We start from the raw sequence: 19,005 nt of genomic DNA, 5'->3' as shown, positions 1-19,005 counted from the left end.
ATGTAAGGAAAAGAAAAGCGGGAGGAGATTGAGAAGATCAGCAAAAAGAAGAAGTGGAAGAGGCCCCCAGGTCACTCCCTCTTCCAGAACCTCTTCCTCTCTGTAAGCGTGTTAGATGAGCAGTTAGAATCCCTCCCCAGAATGGGCCGGGCCGGGGAACACACCTGGCAGGCCCAACAGCTTCCTGCCTGGGGAGTTGTTGGCTGCAGCTCAGAGCCAGAGACAAAACTTCCCCAGATGGGAGTTGGGGTGTCCCACGGTTTTGTCCTGGCTTGTGGGTTGTGTCCAGGGTGAGCAGGCTGTGACTAACCACACTAGCCACCAGGGGGCGCAGCCTCACCAGGTTTCAAAAACCAATGGGGTTCTGAGGGTTCATCTCACACTCTTGCCTTTCCGGTCACCCTCCTGTGTCCAGCAGAGGATGTGGGGGCTCTTCAGCCTAGGATAGGAGCCCCAGTCTTCCCCCCCCCCCACTCTGCACTGTTGGCCTTAGGTAAGTCCTTCTGCTCCTAGCGCTTAGCTGAGCTGCTGGCAGGGGACTCGGAGGTCCCCATTCTGGTCCAGCCCGGCCATTCAGCATCGGTTTCCCTACAGGATCCCTAATCCTGCTAGACCCACGACCCCACATCCGACCCATCAGCAAGTCCTGCCCACTTTTGCTTGGTCATGGCTCTAGCCAGGCTCACCCTCTGGCTGCCACCACCCTCCCAGCTCTCCCACCTGTCTTCTCCCTGCCCCTCCCCCGTGCCCCATGCTCTGCACCCAACAGGATCCCCCTGAGTCGGAGTCCGTGACAGGCCCCTCTTCCCTGCAGTCTGCGGTCTCAGTGGACCTTGCACCGTCCAAGGCCCCAGGTGTGACAGAAGAACTTCCCTTCGTGTGGCCTCCTTGTCCAGCGGGCTGACCCAAGCTTGTGCACAAGAGCATAGCGAGCCAAGGTGCCGAGGTCCCTAGAGTCCTTAGGGCTGAGCTGTCACATTGGCACTTCCGCTGCTTTTTTTTTTTTTTTTTTTTTTGTCAGTCATGGGGCTTGAACTCTGGGCTTGGGCGCTGTCCTTGCGCTCTTCAGTTCATGGCAAGCGTTCTACTGAGTGAGCCACAGTGCCACTTCTAGTTTTCTAGTGGTTTCTTGGAGATAAGAGTCTCACGGACTTTCTTGCCTGGGCTGGCTTTGAACGGCGATCCTCAGATCTCAGCCTCCTGAGTAGCTAGGATGACAGGCGTGAGCCACCAGCGCCCGGCTCCACTCCCACTGCTTTCTGTGGGCCAATGTATGTCATAGCACCAGCCTACTTCAAACATGGAGACAGAGATCCACCTCTTTCTGGGAATGATTGCAAACAATGGTATTTCATCCTTTTCTTTTTCCAATGACAAAGTTATCCATCTACCTACCTACCTATCCATCTATCTATCTATCTATTTAATCTATCTATCTATTTAGCCATCTATTCCTATATATGAGGCTCCTCCTCAGAGACGGCAGTGAAGATGAAGAGTTGGGGCTGGGAAGGTGGCTTAGTGGTAGAGCACTTGCCTTGCATGCATGAGGCCCTGGGTTTGATTCCTCAGCACCACATAAGCAGTAAAAGCCAGGAGTGGCGCTGTGGCTCAAGTGGTAGAGTACTAGCCTTGAGCTGAAGAGCTTAGGGACAGTGCCCAGGCCCAGAAATCCCACCCTATGACCGGAAAAAAAAAAAAAAAGCCAAAACAGTGTCTGTCACATAACAAGCACTCAATAAACGTGAGCAGTTCCTCCTGTTATTTATGATTATCCAGCAGATTTGTCATTTCTGTTGCTGGTGCCCACACAGGGGCCGGCCCTGGGGTTATTTGCTGGAACCGATGAGCAGAAGACTGTGATTGGGGTTGGGTAAGACTTCAGCTGGGAGAAAAATAGAAACCTCACCAAGTGCATTAAGCACTTTAATTAGAGCCTCCTCCACGCCCCCATGCTGTCTGGCCACCACTTTTGCAGCCTCTATTTCTGTGTGGGCCTGGGTGGCTCTTTGAGGACTGAATATTGGGGCATCATCTTCTGCCTGCACCCTGCGCCCATGTGCCAGACCTAGTGGCCTCCCACATGTCTCCTAGCTGCCTGCCTTAAATAGCATCCACTTGTTAAATGTTAATAAGAATCTTGGAGCGGGGCTTACATAATAAGCGGGCTGCCCCCTGCACTTAGCAGAGATAGACCCTGGAAGGGTCTGGCAGCGGGGGCGCTGCGCATACCCTCTCTTCTCCTCCCTTCCCCTAGCCCCAGAAGGGCTCTGCCCCCTCAGCCTTTCCATCCAGCTTTCCCAAGCAGCTCTTTCCTGAGGTTCTGAGGTGGCCCAAACTGGTCTTCCTGGAGACTCGGGAGAGTTTGTTTCCTTGCCTTTTTTGCCTCCAGAGGCCGCCTGCATTCCTTGGCTTGTGACCTGCCTCCCATCCTCCAGCCTCTTGGTCCTAGTAATTCCACTTCTACAAAAACTCTCAGTTCTACAAAAACTCTAGAGTACCCACAGATGAGCAAGACTGTCCACCACGACAACATTGTCCGCCCTCAGAAAGTCCTGGAAATGGGCAATGTATCCAGACATGACTGCCAAAGGATGAAAAAACAAGGAGAATACCAAGCTGTGGGTGTTTTTAGAACATTTTGGGTCAGCCAGGTGTAGTGGCGCATGCATATAATCCCAGTTACTTGGGAGGCAAGGTAGAAGGAGCATGAGTTTGAGGCCAGCTCAGGCAAAAGGTAGCAAACAAAATAAAAACCAAAAGGCTGGCAGTGTGGCTCAGTTGGTAGAGCGCCTGCCTAGTATGCTGGAGGTCCTGGTCCAGACCATGGCTTGGGACAATAAATACAACAGATAGACAATCTGTGGGTGTACAACACGCAAGGTGTGCAAGGCCACACCTCAGTGAGTGGTAACACGCGGTGACAGAGATCTGCCTGTTGTTCCAGAAGCCTCATGGTGGCTACCGGAGCCCTGGGAAGAGAGGCTGAGGCAGGAGAGGCAGTGTCCCTGCTGCCCAGAAAGTAGAAGACCCTCTCTGGCCAGGCGCCAGTGGCTCACACCTGTAATCCTAGCTACTCAGGAGGCTGAGATCTGAGGATCGTGGTTCAAAGCCAGCCCAGGCAGGAAAGTCTGTGAGATTCTTTTTTTTTTTTTTTTGGGGGGGGGGGTCCGGTCGTGGGGCCTGAACTCTGGGCCTGGGCGCTGTCCCTCAGCTCTTCAGCTCAAGGCTAGCGCTCTACCACTTGAGCCACAGTGCCACTTCTGGCTTTTTTCTTTTTGCTTATGTGGTGCTGAGGAATCGAACCCAGGGCCTCATGCATGCAAGGCAAGTGCTCTACCACTGAGCCACCTTCCCAGCCCCGTGAGATTCTTATCTCCAAGAAACCACTAGAAAACTGGAAGTGGTGCTGTGGCTCAAGCGGTAGAGCTGAAGAGCGCAGGGACAGCGCTCAGGCTCAGAGCTCAAGCCCCATGACTGACCAAAAAAAAAAAAAGACCCGCTCTGTTGGCCAGCACAGTGCATTCTTTTGGCCAGCACTTCTGATTAATCCTGCCTTTTTAAGCTACTCCTCTATTCATTTATTTGTTTACTTACTTATTTATCTATTGGTTGATGGACTGATTGCATTGGGGGCTTGAACTCAAGGCCTTGCGCTGGCTAGGCAGGTAGTCTACCACTTGAGCCATACTCCCAGCCCCTTTTATTTTTAGTCGTTTTTCAGATAGGGTCTCATGCTTATGTTAGGCCAGCCTGGACCACAATCCTCCTATTATGCTGTCCATGAAGCTGGAATGACGGGCGCATGCCACCACACCCAGTTTTTATTGGTTAAGATGAATATGGAGAACTTTTTGCCTAGGCTGGCCTTAAGACGCCATCCTTCTGATCCCTGCCTCCCCAAGTGCTGCACCCAGTGCAGCGCCTGCATTTCTAATGCCTTGAAATCAGTCTTTGTGGCTCTTGTCCTGGGCTCGCCCTTCCTGGAGGAAACACCCACACATCCATTCTGCCTTGGCTGAACTGTCAGCTTCACCGGGAGGATGAGGGCCAGCAAGTTATACAAGGAGACCAATTTTGGCTCTAGATAGCTGTGTATGATGTAAATTTGAATGTGATACTGTATTAATTTATTATGTGTGTAAATCAGAGATTTTAAAATGGTGATAAGCTTAAGGAGTTTTAAAAGAATTAAAAAAAAAAGACTGGGGTTGTAGCTTTGTTGTAGAATGCTTCCTTAGCTAGCACGAGCGCAGGTTGGGGGAGAGAATAAAAGAAAGAAAGAAGCTGGGAGCCAGTCACACCTGTAGTTCTAACTATCCAGGAGGCTGAGACTCAAAGACAGTCAGTCCAGCAGGAAGTTCCATTAGATGCTTCTCTCCAATTAAACAGCAAGAAGCCAGAAGTGGAGCTGTGGCTCAAGTGATGGAGTGCCAGCCTTGCATGCTGGAAGAAAGCAAAGAAGGCAGGTAGGAAGGCAGGAAGAAAGGCAGGAAGGATAGCCGGGCGCTGGTGGCTCACGCCTGTAATCCTAGCTACTCAGGAGGCTGAGATCTGAGGAGACCGTGAGACTCCTATCTCCAATAAACCACCAGAAAACTGGAAGTGGTGCTGTAGCTCAAGTGGTAGAGCGCTCACCTTGAGCTGAAGAGCTGAGAGACAGTGCCCAGGCCCAGAGTTCGAGCCCCACAGCCGACCAAAAAAAAAAAAAAGAAGGAAAGGCAGGAAGGAAGGCAGGCAGGCAGGCAGGAAGGCAGGAAGGCAGGCAGGCAGGCAGGCAGGCAGGAAGGAAGGAAGGAAGGATAGAAGGAAGGTAGGAAGGGAGGAAGGAAGGAATGAAGGAAGGCAGGAAGGCAAGGCAGGCAGGAAGGCAGGCAGGAAGAAAGGCAGGAAGGCAGGCAGCAGCCAAGTGAAGAATGGTGTGTTTTGCAGTGGGGAATGGGGACAGGTAAGTGCGGTCCACTGGGGGCCTGGCACCGACCAGAAGCTTTTGCTCTCTCTCTCTCTCTCTCTCACACACACACACAAACACACACACACACACACACACACACACACACACACACACACACACACACACACACAGCCAACTGCTTGGTGGTTAATTGGAGAGAAGTGTCGTGTGGACTTTTTGTTTGGGCTTGGCTTCGAACTGTGTCCTCAGCTCTCAGCCTCCTGGGTAACCAGGGTTACAGGTGTGAGCCACAGGCGCCCCGCTAGAAAGCGGACTCTACTGATGCGAGGAAAAACTGTCTGGAGATCATGTGAGGGGGCAGGGGCTTTCATGCATCCTGAGTGCCGGTGGGGTAGTGGGCAACAGAAGAAGGGAAAGATGGATTTTTCCAGACAACATTTAGTGTGTCTAAGGAGAGCCCCAGGAAATTTACAGCAGCTCTCTGAAGAGGCAGGTGACCGGAGTTCGATTCCCCAGCCCAGCAGGCTCCAGCCGGCAGGACTGGCACGCAGTGCGGCTGATGAGAAATAAATGAGAAGGGTGTCCAAGCTCCTTCTTTGCCAATAAAAGTGAGTTGTGATTTGAAATTGGCCCCATGTCTGCTGGAAGCGGGAGGGAAGCGGCTGGGGCCAGGAGAACTCTCTTCTGTCACAGCTCCATTAGCAGGAAGTCACCAGGGCTCCAGTGGGCAGTGGTGGGGACTGCGGGAGGGGAAGGGACTGCGGGGGCAGGGCCGCCTGGCCACGGAGGGACAATGCACTCAAATGCGAAGCCCTAGCTCCAGCACAGGGTTCGAGAGGGCTGGGTTAGCCCTTCCTCAACTTGAGCCACAGTTCCACGTCAGGCTTTGTGGTGGTTAATTGGGGATAAAGCTCTCATGGACTTTTCCTGCCTGAGCTGGCTTTAAACCGTGATCCTCAAATCTCAGCCTCCTGAGTAGCTAGGATGACAGCGTTGAGTCACCGGCTCACCAAGCTCTGCCTGCTGCTCTCGATGACCTTTCCAGGCTTTGTCTGAACCCAGGTCCCACTCGCGCTGGGTGGACTCGCACCCTCATGCAGAATCATGCAGCGACATCCTGTGGCTCTTGGCCTTTGAGTCATAGGCTCCTTTGGGAATTTACTTATTTACTTGCTATGGTGTCAGTTCTGGGGCTGGAACTCAGGGACTTGCACTTGTTAGGGAGATGTTTTACCACTTGATCCATACCCCCAGCCATTTTGCTTTAGTTATTTTTCAGATAGGGCCTTCTTGTTTTTCTCTGGACCGCCATCTTCCTTACCTATCCTCCTAAGTAGGCGGGATTACAGACATGTGTCACCATACCCAGTGTCAAGTCTATGTTTTGTATTTTGGGGTTTTTTTTGGAGGGGGGCTTTCACTTTTGGTACTGGGGATTGAACCCAGGACGTTGTACTTGCTAGGTAAGTGCTTTGCCACTGAGCTCTATCTTTTGAACAGATCACCCATGCAGCCAAGAGGAAGGATGTTTGGCAATGAGAGAAAACTGTGGGGGAAACATCAGGAGCGACAGACCAGGAGAGAAAGAAGGAAAATGGCCTTTCGTCTTGTGTAAGGCCAGAGGGTGGAAGGGAAAAGATGAACTGTGCCTCTCTGGATGCTTGGCCAGCCGGGGTCACCACTAAGATTTTGTTATTGTTGCTGTTTTCTTGCTGCTGATCCAGCCTGTTTCTCTGTCCTCTCTTACTGGGTTTATGGTTGCTGTGTTTTATCTTCTCTCTCTGAGGACATCAGTTAGCAGGATTTTTTTCTTTTGAAACATCCATGTTTGCCTTTGGAACTAGCTCTGTTTCCTCCCGGGTCGTGTTTTCTTCCCGTTTCTCTATCTTCATGCCTCACTTAAAGGCACATTTTCCTGAAATGCTTAAACTATCTTGGTCGTTCTTTGAGGATGTGTGCTAGGACAGCCAGCTCCAACCAGAAATCTCCTAGGACGGGGCAAGGAGCACACGCAGAGGCGTGGAGAACCACACTGGGGAGAGACACTGCCGACAGCCAGTCCCACGTCCCCCAGACCCTTCCCAGGAAAGACATTACCCTCACCTTGAGCCACGTGGAGAGAAACGGCGTGGTCCTTCATTCCTTCAGGATCCGCTTTGTGGGCCGTGATGGGTGAGTTCCTTTGTTGACATGGCAGTAGAAGCTCTTGGAAGGTGAACTCCAGAGGTTGAGAAGACCGAGGGGTGAGTCATCTCACGGTGGCTGCCCGCCCCGAGCCTCAGCTTCTCCACCTGCAAATTGGGAAAACTGTCTTGCAGGAGGAGGCAGGGAGGGCCGCGGCGAGGGAGGGCCGCCGGGCTGGGCGCCTGCCTCGGTGAAGAGACTGGAGCGATCCCCAGAAGGCAGCAGATTCCTGAGCAGATTCCTGCAGCTCTCTGCAGACAGAGGCCCGGCCCCACCGGGAAGGCCACTCAGACTCCTGACTGACCCTCCATTCCTCATGGCCAGAGAATGGTGACTTTAGTTGGAAACCTCGATCCACCCATACCTATAGCCTGACTTTTCAGGGTACATGAGCCAATATATTCCATGTTGCTTAGAGCCTTTCAGTTTCAAATAGAACAGAACACCTAAGAAAGAACTCTATGTCCAGCTGCCCTCAACCCAGTCCCCCGGAATGTACCCCTCCAGTACCACCGTTGTGGATGCAGCCTGTCTGTCGTTGATTGATACCTCATCGTGCTGTGCATGCCTGGTCTTATCCCAATGCTCGACGCTAGGTATGAGCTCCCCATTCTCCTGGGCCAGCATCTTCTCAGAGCTCAGCTTCACCTCTCCAAGAAAGGCCTGGGGTTCCATGTCCCCCACGACATCCAAGAGACCCAGAGCCCCCTCCCCAGAAAGACTCAGTTCATGTTCCACGTGTGAGCTGTGCCATCTCCCCTGCCAGCCACACACCCCAAAGAGCCATGTCCATGTGCATGCCAGGCTCCAGAGCGTCAGAGCCGGATGGGGTGTACCTGCGTCTTGACGGGAAGGCTGGTTCCCCCAACAGCTGGTGACGAGGAAGTCATTCTCCAGACGAGACCTCATCAGCCTGCCAATAATTACCAGGCCCAGAATGTGGCTGCAATTCAGGAAAGATGATCCCCAAAGGCCACCCCGCCACTTAAATCCTGGCACTGGCCACGGGTCCCCTTGGTAACATGTAACTGTGAGCACGATTTAGCCACCGAGCTAATTGATGTTCCCCGAGCCAGTCAGCTCATACCCTGGCATTTGAAATGGGCTCTAATTGCTGACATCCTTAGGTAAGAACTCACACATGTTCGCCAGCTACCCAAGAGGCCCTGAGCAGGAACTGAGTCTCTCAGCAAACTAGTCTCTGATTGCACTTAATTAAAGTAAGGTTTACCAAAAGAATTAATTATAGAACAGATCAGATGAAGTTGTGACAGCCAGTGGTTCACAGCAAAGCGGGACAGGCAGCTTCCCGGGATGGGAGAGGCCGCTGCTCATTGAAGCATTCATTATCCAACATTTTGCAGCTACCCAAGCAACAGGCAGAAAGTGGAGATAAAAGACCAATGGCCAGATGCCCGAGGCTCACGATTGTCATCCTAGCTACTCAGGAGGCTGAGATCTGAGGATCGTGATTCAAAAGCCAGCCCAGGCAGGAAAATCCATGAGACTCTTATCACCAACTAGCCACCAGAAAACCAGAAGTGGTGCTGTGGCTCAAAGTGTTAGAGTACTAGCCTTGAGCGAAAAAGCTCAGGGACAGCACTCGGACCCTGAGTTCAAGCCCCACAACTAAAACCAACAACACACACACACACAAAACTACTGGACTTGGGGGTGTAACAGAGCTAGGGTGGGCCTTGGGGTAAGCCCTGCTTCTTTTTGGTTGATTGGAGAGAAAATGTAGGGAACTTTTCTGCTTGGACTGGTCTACAACTGCAGATCTCAGCTTTCTGGGTAGTTAGGATTACAGGCATGAGCTGCCGGTGCCTGACTTTCACAAGGACTTCTTAATGGCACAGTGTACAGGTGAAAACTAGCAGCCTGCAGAGGGCCACGGGTGCAGATATTGGGCAGATGTTACGTTGTTTGCAGCCTAAGTTCTCAGTTCTGTGGCCATCCTTTGGGCAGGCTCCCAGATCTCTAGTAACTGCATAGCACCCCATGCTTGGTGCAAATATTCAGGGTTTTCCCCTGCAGCTCCCTGTGGTGTCCAGAGTTGGACAGCTCTGGTCTCAAATCCCAATTCCACTTTTCTTCCCCTGGCCTTTGTGGCAATCCTAGTATGGTAGGTAGCACCATGGCTGCCCCACCCTGGGTGCTGGCCAATACCAGAGTTTGAGGAGGAGGAGCCATGCGTGACACATGACACAGACACTGTGGGACCTCACTCCATCCCCTCAGGACTCACCCTGGGCACCATCCTCAAGGCAGGCTCTCAGGGCCGCTGGAAGTGATGGAGTTTGTATCCCTGGGTGGGGCCTCAGGCTCGAAGACACATCTCCAACCTCCCTTACCTAATAACAGAAGGGACCGGTCTGTCGTTCTATATTCTCCCAAGGACCCCTAACAAGACAGACCCCCCCACCCCAGTTGCCCATCAAGACAACCAGTTCAGTGAGAACGCTTTGCTTTCCTTCCTTCCATTCCCAGAATCACCAAGTTGGTGCTTCCTGGGCTCAGCCTCTAAGCAAATCATTTGCACTCCAGTCCCACTGGTGGTGGGGAGACACAGCTTTAGACAGATGTAATTACAAACTGTGTAGTCTGGGAAGAAGGAGTTGGCTGGGGGCTGTCTAAAGTGACAGCCAAGGAAGAGTAAGAGACATCCTGGCACATTAGCAGGGTTCAGCACCGAACTTGGGAACCTTATTGGGAATGGTAAACTGCAGGGCTGGATGGCACTGCTCTCCTGGCACTGGGCAGGGCGGGGGTGGGGGTGGGGCTCACAGGTATCTGAAGCCAGAATCTTACTGTTCTGATTGGTCAGGATGCATGTGCCGATTGGCTAATGCCCCTTGAATGATTTGCATATCACTCAGAATCTAGTGCTTGTAAAGGTGCTAAGCTTGAAGACCTGGGGGCTTCCAGAGGCCACCTGCTGGGGAAGTGTTTTCTTGTTTCCAATCAGGAAGGAGAAAAATCAAGATTTCATTGGGACTATTAATGTTTTATAACTGACAGCTGTACCACTTGGCAAAGTGACTTGAGAAAAAATTTCCTTAAGCCAGGTGCCAGTGGTTCACACCAGTAATCTTAGCTACTTAGAGGCTGAGACCTGAAGATCATGACTTGGAGCCAGTTAGGGAAGGAAAGTCAGTGAGACTCTTATCTCTAATTAACCAGAAAAAGCCAAAAGTGGAGCAGTGGCTCAAGTGGTAGAGCACCAGCCTTGAGCAAAAAGGCCAAGCAAGAGCACAAGGCTGAGTTGTGTGTGTGCGCATGTGCGAGCATGTACATGCGTACGCGCGTGCACACACATGCATACAAATATCACTGAATCGTAAACAGGACATAGGTACTTTTTTTCTTTTCTTTTTTCCCCCTCCCTTTCTTCCTTCCTCCCTCCCTTCTTCTTGCTTTCTTTTGAGGCAGCATCTTGCTATGGTACCCAGGTTGGCTCAATTCTTGGCTTCAAGTAATCACTTCCTGAACAGCTGGGGCTACAAGTGTCCACTACCACACACTAAAGTGTTTCTGTGTGCAGTGCTTGGATGGAGCCCAGGGCCTCCTGCCATGCTAAACATTACTCAATGAACACACTGCTAGCAACACCAAGAATTATTGAGTTAAAAGTAGACAGTGTTTAGGGCAATGGCTGACACATAGTACATGTTCTGAATGTTTTGCTGTTATTTATTCGTGTTGTTGCTTGTCGACAGGTTTCTTTAAAATTCTGGACTTAACTCTTCCAGTCACCTCTTTGGTTCCCAGACTCCCCACTACCACTCCGGTCCTGCACCTAATCCACCTCCTGCTGCAGCCTGGTCCGCTGCCCTCTTCATTTCTCTCTAGTAGTGGGCTTACATGGACACAAGTTGCCCCGGAAGAAGATTGCAGACTTGAGCGAGGGCAGGATTCCTCTGCTCCCTCTAAAATCAGGCAGACTCAAGGCAGGATCCTGCCCTGTCCAAGTCCCCGGCCAGCTGAGTCTTTGAACAAGCCCTTCTCCAAACTTTAGTTTCCCCAGGGGTCAAACTGGGCTCCGGAACCTTCTCTACCTCCCAAGTTGCTGGGAGTGGAGACAGGAGTGGGAACCTTCCATCCCCAAGGTGCGGGTGCCACCACAGCAAAGCTGGGTGCTGGGAAGCTCTAGCCTGTCCTGTTGTAATAACCCTCTGAATGAGGCGGGGTTAGGTAGCAGGGAGCTTGCAGCGAGTGTGCAAGGGCCTGTGTTCCATGGCTGGTAGTGCAAAATCAACCAATAAATGAACACCCTCTGGATATAGAAGAGAAAGCAACCACAGAGCCTGGAGATGCGAGTTTATTATCATTAGCACGACACTGTGGACAAAGGGGATGACGTGCTGGTGGGGTTGTCTACAAGCCTGACCTCCAGGGCCATGTCTGACACTTACATGTATTCTCTAAGTTTCCAGTGGCTGTGTCCCCTGCCCCAAACCCAGCAGAGCCACAGGAGGCCCAGAGAGGGGAGGGCACTCCCCAGGATAGAAGCAGATTTGGACGTTGACGCTTTGGGCCTTTGCCTGGTCCTCTTTCGGGTTCCCTTAGGAGGCATGGGAGGACCCTGGCGTGGGAGGGAAGGGGCTGGGGCCTGGGGAGGGGGGCTCTGGGATCTGCCCCCTTTGCCTGAGCGTGGGTGCACATCACACAGAGGGCTGGGGTCCAGGCTTAGGGGTCCAAGTGGGGGGCTGTGGAAGGGAGGGCCACACAGGGCTCAACGCCCCCCCCCAAACTGGAAATCGGGAATTGGGGAAACCGAGCTCACTCCTCCAGGGGCTCCTGGACCCAGGCCGCCCACCGCGGAGGCTGCGGCTGCTGCTCCTCGTCGCCTTGGTCCCTGCTCAGGTCACCCAGGAGCCCCAGCAAGAGGCCTGCTGGACGGCAGGCCCCCGGGGGCCCGCAGGGGCCTTCCAGGGCCCTCTTGCCGGGGTGCTGCCGTTTCTCGGGAACCAGCGCTCCCTCCCCGTCTCCTTCTTCCTCTTCCTCCTCTTCCCAGCTCCTTTGGCCCTTGGGATCCTTGGGGTCCGCCAGCCTGCGGCCGGGGTGCTGCCTCTTGGTGACAGCATACGAGAGCCAGGGGGAGCGGCGGCCTGGGTGCTGCCGTTTGTGGGGCGCCACGGGCCCCCCTTCTGCCTCCTCCTCTGCCTCTTCCAGGCCCTCTCCGGCCGCCACCGTCCTTTTGCCTGGATGCTGACGCTTGGAGAGCCGGTCGAGTCTGCGGAGGACCAAGGACTCTGGGGGAGGGGAGAAGGGGGGTGAGGGAAGCCCCGGCCACACGGCTCCAGCCCCGGCCCCGCCACGACGCGGCCGTGGGACCACAAGCACCCGTCTCCCCCAGCTCCCTGGTCCGTGTGGCAGGGGAGCGGCCGTGGCCCCGCAGGCGGGCAGGGAGAAGGCGCCCGGGTGCTCAGACGGCACCTGACCCAGGCCGCACGGGTCCCGGCCGGGAGCGCGCAGAACCGAGCCCGCCGAGACGCCCCCAGCATGGGCACAGGCGGGGAAGCCGGCCCCGCGGCCCGACCGCGGCCCCACCCCGCGAGGCGGCGGCCAGGGCGGGCAGGGGGCCCAGGACGGAGCCCCTCGGTCCCCGCACTCACTTGAGAGCTCGCCCAGGTCTCCCCGCAGCCGGTGGAGGTCTTCCCGGAGGAGGAGGAGGCGCTCCGCCTGGCGCTGAAGGGCGTCCAGGCCGGGGTGCTCCAGGGCCGCCTCTTCCTGGGCCGCCTCCGGCTGGGCGCGGCCTCCAGGGACGGAGGTCAGGGTCAAGGTCAAGGCCAGGGCGAGCAGCAGCGGAGGGCACGGCATCGCGGCGGCTGGAGTGGGGCAGAGAGAAAGCTGAGGCGCACGGGGCCCAGGCAGGGTCGGGGCGCAAGGAGCCTGGGTCCCGCTGGGGCGCACGGGGTCCGGGTCGGGGCGCAAGGAGCCTGGGTCCCGCTGGGGCGCACGGGGTCCGGGTCGGGGCGCAGGGAGCCTGGGTCCCGCTGGGGCGCACGGGGTCCGGGCCGGGTCGGGGCGCAGGGAGCCTGGGTCCCGCTGGGGCGCACGGACCCGGGTCCGGCCGAGGCGCACGGGGCCCAGAGCCGCTGGCCCCAGCGAACAAACCACACAACACCCGTTTCGAGAGCAGAACCTCGGGCCCCGGGGCGGGCAGCGGGGGCATCTCCGGAGCTCTGCCCCTCAGGGGTGCCCGGAGTGCCCGCCCGAGAGCCGGGGCTCCGGAGCTGGGGGCGCGCGCCCCAGGACCGCAGCGAAGCCCCGCCACCGAGATGCTCCCAAAGCGAGAACCCAGCCTCGCTCCGTCCCAACCGTCGGGTCCGGGTGGTGCCCTGGGGGCCCTGTCGCTTGGGCGCACGGCGGGTGTCCGGCAGCTCGGTCGCCGGGCCAGCCGAGGAGGGCGCCCCGTGCGCCTCCGTCGGGTCCCCGCCTGCGTCCTGAGAGCGCGGCGCTCCGGGATGCGTCTCGGGCGGAGAAGACTCCCCATCCAGTGCTCCCGGACTCCGTTGTAGTCTGCGGGGAAGAAGGGACGCTTACCTGCCAGTGGCAAGGGCTCCGCAGGACCGCTCCGGTGCTGCGGGCTGCGGGCTGCGCGCTCCGCTCCTCTGCGGGGCTGGTCCGCTTCTTATAGCGGTGCGGGGGCGGCCGGCGGGGAGGGGGCGCGGGCCGGACCCCGCCCGCTGCTCCGGAACTCCGGGGCGGGGACCGGGAGCGGGGCGCGGTGGCGCGGCGGCCCAGCGGCGGGGTCGTCCACGCGCCCCCCCCTCCCCGACGGATCGGGCAGGGGCGGGGGAGGACGCCGGAGGGGCGCGCGGGGGCGGGGGAGGACGCAGGAGGGAGGCGCGCTCAGGCGGAGGGGACCGCGGGGCGCGCACGGAGGCGCAGAGCCCGAGGAAGCTGGGGCTCGGAGGGGAGCCGCCACCGGCCTCCCTGCCCGCGGGTCCTCGGGTGCTTTCACCGCCGGGACGGGAGGACAGGCGGGCACCTCTCGGAGTTCCGGAGTTCCGGGGCAGGGAGCAGGAGAATCTGGGCGTGGGAGCTGGCCGTCCTTGACGTTTACCCCCCAGCCCCGCAGTAGTAGCCGGCCTGGCTGCCCCTGGACACCCCACTCCCCGCTCCTCCCCTCCATCGTGGTGCTCCTTCACAGAGGAGCCTCGCAGAGAGGGAGAGAGGACGCGGGGGGGGGGGAGGACATCCACCCCAAGGAGCTTGCCCCCCCCACACACACAGCTGAGCCTTTTCATGATGCCGTGGGCAAGAGCATTGCCCCAGAATTCCCAGTGCCGTCTGGCACGTCGTGGGCCTGGGAAGTGAGTGGGTCACCCGGAGCAGAGGGGAGGGCAGGCTGGGAAAGGCCCAGGTAACCGAGGAGGGCTGGGTGCTGCGGCTGAGGTAGAGAGCAGGCAGAGGGGAGCCACCGACGCACCCCCAGAGATTCTGGGGTTCTCAGAGGGATGGCTAGGAGCTAGCCAGGCCCACAGGGAGTCAGATCTCGGGCAGCAAAGGTGTCTCCCATGCCCAGCAGCCCCAGTGGAATGGAGCGCCCCGGCTTCCCCAGGGCACCGTTTCTTCAGCCCAGAACTTACCTGAGCTCGGGCCCTGGGTTCCAGAACAGGCTACCTGAAGCCATCCCAAAGGCATCGAATTATGAGACCTTCCCTTGGGAAGGCACACACCTTTCCTAACCTGTTCACGCTCGCCACCACTCACCTTCTCATCACCAGACAAGATACTCCAAGCAGGGGCTGTTAGCACCACTAGGCTTGACAGGCAAAGCCACTCTGAAGTCAGGGATCAAAGGGATCCTTTGGCATTTGTGAGATCTTTTCTTTTCCCTTCTTCTTTCCAGGACTGGGGTTTGAACGTAGGTCTCCTTGCTTGCTCAGCTTGCCTGTGCGACTGGTGGCTCTACCTGTGCCATGCCGACTCCGGTGGAGTCTGCTTAGCATGGGAAACCCGCTTTCAGATCTGAGAATGGGGCTTCAAAGAGGCCTACCTCCTGGAAAAGGCTGGCAAGCCCCTGGGAAAGATGTGTTGCTGTTTTTCTTTTCTTCACTGTATAGGAGTGCCTATTAATCTTTTACTGTTCCTGCTGCTCATTGTACTTACTCATGCTCAACGTTCCCTTATTCAAGGCTCTTTCTTAAAAGTGTTGACGACTCCAACATCTGATGAGTGTCTTAAGAATATGACTAACTCACCAGAGTTAAGTGCCACCCTGAAAGCCCCTCTTGTAGAGGCTAGTAGACAAGTCATAAGTAAATATAAAAGTATTGGGGGTTTCATGATGTCACTTCATCAGGAGGAATTGTTTGTAAGAGATTTACAAGAAGCTGTAGGCACGGCTAGAACAAAAAGAGTGTATGGCTACTGGGGACTTTCCTTTAATCCTAAAAACAAATACAATAGATTCACATAGATATCCTGTAGATAAGAAAGATGTAGAGGGATATTTAGACCAAAAGCTAAGTAAGATTCCTAAAAGGTTGATAGATGAAAGGTGGCAATGGCTTATCAGAGGAAAATGGTGGGATCCTCCATTATCTAGAGGACCCCAAAGACTTCCCCCAGATCCATAGCCTTTTACAGGTGTGTATAATAAGGATGGCAATCGCTGGGAAAACTACTCAGGAGAAAGAACTTCCTATTACTCTCTTTCATTTACTGAGAGACTTGCTAGATCTAGGCCTCCTTGGTGCTTACTATTAAAGAAGGAACAAGAAAGATCTTATGAGACAGTTAAGGCCTCTATAGAAAAGAGTAAACGATTATGTGAAAGGGTTACAGAAAAGACATTATGAGCTTAAATTTGATATATGGCCAGATTTAACTAAGTATACTGAATATCATGATTTTGTGCCACAGATTGGGAACCCTCTAAGCACAATTGCTTAGAAAAGATTTAAAACGTATAAAGTACAAAACTAAACAAAAGTAACTATGAAGTACTAGAATTCATGCCTTTCTGTTCAGCACCTTGCCCATATGCTCTGGTTAATGGTTAATTGGTGATAAACATCGAAACCCATTGTATTTCTTAAAAATAGAGGTAAAGCCAAAAACAAGTGCCTTCGTCATAGCTCTCATCCAAAAAACAAGATCAGGCAACCAGCTGGTGACCACCCAAGAACGAAGCCTTACAGCAAGATTGTATAACCTTTTGCCCTTTCTCATAGAGACTTTTACTATAAAAGCTTGTTACCCTGTGCAATAAATCGCACTCAGCATCCACTCCTCTGTGTGAGTTGTCTGTTTGCCATCTCCCCACCTATTCCAGTTCCTCCACTAGGTGTCCTCCATCATCCCGACAGAGCCGGTCCGCGGCATACCTGTCTGGGTTTTTTGTTTGTTTGTTTGGGTAGTTTTGAAGATAGTGTTGAATTGGAGAGTCTCATGGACTTTTCTGCCCTGGCTGACCTGGAACTAAGATTCTCCATATCTGTCTCCTGTGTAGCGGGAATTACAAGCATGAGCCACTGGTGCCCCTGATCATGGCTAGACTTCTTTCCTCTCCTCACAAAGATGGAGAGACCTGGGGAGACTCCACCTCCTGTCCCCCAGGCAAGTGATTTGGCCCCCAGGCCAAATGGTTGTCTCCAGTCCAACTGCAAACCTGATATTGCAGCTTGACCTCTCAAGTTATTCCTGGATAGGAAGGAATTGCTTTAAACCAACTGACTCATTATCTTTCCCATACAAAGGTGCAAGTGTGTAGGGATATAGCAACTTGGTAGCCTGAAAGTGTACCCATGTGTACAATTGTGCGATTCCACTAGGCTTTTTTTCCTTCCTTCCTTCCTTCTTTCCTTCCTTCCTTCCTTCCTTCCTTCCTTCCTTCCTTCCTTCCTTCCTTCCTTCCTTCCTTGCTTCCCTCTTTCCTCCCTCCCTCCCTCCTTCCTTCCTTTCTCTCCCTCTTTCTCTCTCTCTTTTTTTCTTTTCTTTTTGGTGAAGGTACAAGAGCTTGAACATGAGCCTAGCTTCCACATAAGCCTAGCTCCACTTCTGGCTTTTTTTTTTTTTTTTTTTTTTTTTTGCTGGTTAACTGGAGATAAAAGAGTCTCATGGACTTTACTGCCAGGGCTGGCTTTGAACTGTGATTCTCAGAACTAAGTCTCTTGAATAGCTGGGATTATGGGTGTGAGCCACCGGTGCTGGCTGGAGCTGAATTCTTACTACATCTCCTCCCACCCCTTGCATGCACACAGGGTATGTGGTACAGTGTGACTTGCAGAGATCAGGAGGAGACCCCCACCCCCGTGCCTCAGTACTGCCCAAATGACCCACTGGCCAATCCTCAGCCTGCTCACCTACCTCACCTGTCCCCCAAGAAACCTCCACAGGCTCCACTCTCACTGCTCTGCCTCCAGACTGCCTCTGGTGCCCTACAACTCCGCATGGCGCCTGGCCAGTCCTCTGTGAACATGACAGACTCCTTTCAATGGCAGTTGTCCTCTGATCTGATCTCACCACACCGCAATAACAACGGAGCCTCCATTTCCAAACAAGGTCACATGGGGCAAGTCAGGCCCTGACTCCCGCCGTGAGGCTGAGAATCTACGTCTGTATTTGGTCCAGCGCAGGGGGTCAGACCCATGCACACTACCACCAAGCTAGCCCGCACTGAGGAGCTAGTCTTCATGTTCCATCCGGTTTCCTATTTTTCTTCCTCTCTCTGATAATGTTCTGACTCTGAAAACTGTGCCCCTTATCAGATTAATGCCGCTATGCTTTTGAAAATGAATAATGGCATAATTTAATGTATCTATCTTTAACTCCTGGCCTTCTCACACCTAGGGCTTCTGGTAAGTATGTTGAGCCCTGGGGTGGGGTGTGGGGGGACAAACAGAGGATGCTCAGTGGAACCCTCCTGCCTTAGTTTCCCCCTGGTTCTGTGCTTCCTCTCAGGGTGTCTTTGCTGTGCTGGGTTCAGGGTGGTGTGCACTGTCCTGGGCTCTGCCTGCTTTGCTCTCACTCCACAAACCTTCCCCACCCCTGCTGCTCACTCCCCTCCCGAGCCTGTTCACAGCTGGTACCTTCCCTGTCAGCTTCTCCTAGAAAACCACACAGTTATCAGGAAAAAAATGCCTCCACTTCCCTAGCTAGCTGTGAGTACAAGAGAACTCAACCAAACGGGCCCAAGCACAATAAAAGGTAATGCATTAGCTGGACACTGGTGGCTCACGCCTGTCATCCTAGCTACTCAGGAGGCTGAGATATGAGGATCGTGTCTCAAAGCCAGCCCGGGCAGGAAAGTCCGTGAGACTCTTATCTCCAATAAACCACTTAAAAACCAGAAGTGGTGCTGTGGCTCAAGGGGTAGAGCAATTGCCTTGAGCTGAAGAGCACAGGGACAGCGCCCAAGCCCAGAGTTCAAGTCCCACAACCTACCAAAAAAAAAAAGGTAATGCATTGATCCATGTATTGAAAAAAGTAGTAAAGATTCAGCACTAACTTCAGGTATGGTGGTATCCAGGAAGTCACGACACTAGAAAGCTAGTTTTCCCCCTGCTCTCCCCTAACTGGCGCATAGGTTGGCTGGCAAGACTCTAATGAGGAGAAATAGCCAGAGGCAGCCACTGCACCACATTTTTCCAGCTCAGCTGCTCTGAGAGTGAAAGCCCTTCTGCTTTCCTCCAGAACCTCAGTGCCAGTTCTTATTGGCCCAACCTAGGCCACATGCCCATTCCTAAGCCAATCACCAAGAGTCAGATTAACAACCCTGGGACCAACCCTCTGAACATGAATTAGTAGGGGTTTGCAAAGGCACACAGGGGTGCACCCACCACAGGCTGTGAGAGTGGGCACTGAGGAGATAAAACATACTGGTGAGGAAATCAGAAAGGTTTCCCAAAGCCCTCCATGAGCTGGCACAGACCGTAAGTCCAACGCCCTGC

General features: G+C 54.3%; 1 protein-coding gene across 1 annotated transcript; it reads right to left on the bottom strand.

The window, feature by feature from the left end:
- Nucleotides 1-11,881: 11,881 nt before the first annotated feature.
- LOC138824569 (pro-thyrotropin-releasing hormone-like) lies at nucleotides 11,882-12,922 on the bottom strand. Its single transcript, XM_070018420.1, has 2 exons — nucleotides 12,718-12,922; nucleotides 11,882-12,354 (listed from the first exon to the last, which is right to left on the bottom strand). The coding sequence occupies exons 1-2, from the start codon at nucleotides 12,920-12,922 to the stop codon at nucleotides 11,882-11,884; spliced, it is 678 nt and encodes a 225-aa protein (XP_069874521.1).
- Between the last annotated feature and the right edge of the window lie 6,083 nt (nucleotides 12,923-19,005).

Source organism: Dipodomys merriami, unplaced genomic scaffold (assembly GCF_024711535.1).
Source record: "Dipodomys merriami isolate MVZ:Mamm:240054 unplaced genomic scaffold, mDipMer1.0.p SCAF_13, whole genome shotgun sequence".
NCBI classification, from domain to species: domain Eukaryota; kingdom Metazoa; phylum Chordata; class Mammalia; order Rodentia; family Heteromyidae; genus Dipodomys; species Dipodomys merriami.
The sequence above is the reverse complement of the archived record's forward strand: the minus strand, read 5'-3'. Positions and strand labels throughout refer to the sequence as shown.

Coding starts and splice junctions, on each gene's coding strand:
- LOC138824569 (XM_070018420.1), bottom strand. CDS start 12,922: ATGCCGTGCCCTCCGCTGCTGCTCGCCCTGGCCTTGACCTTGACCCTG. Junction 12,355..12,717: donor AGACCTGGGCGAGCTCTCAA/GTGAGTGCGGGG, acceptor CCCCTCCCCCAG/AGTCCTTGGTCCTCCGCAGA.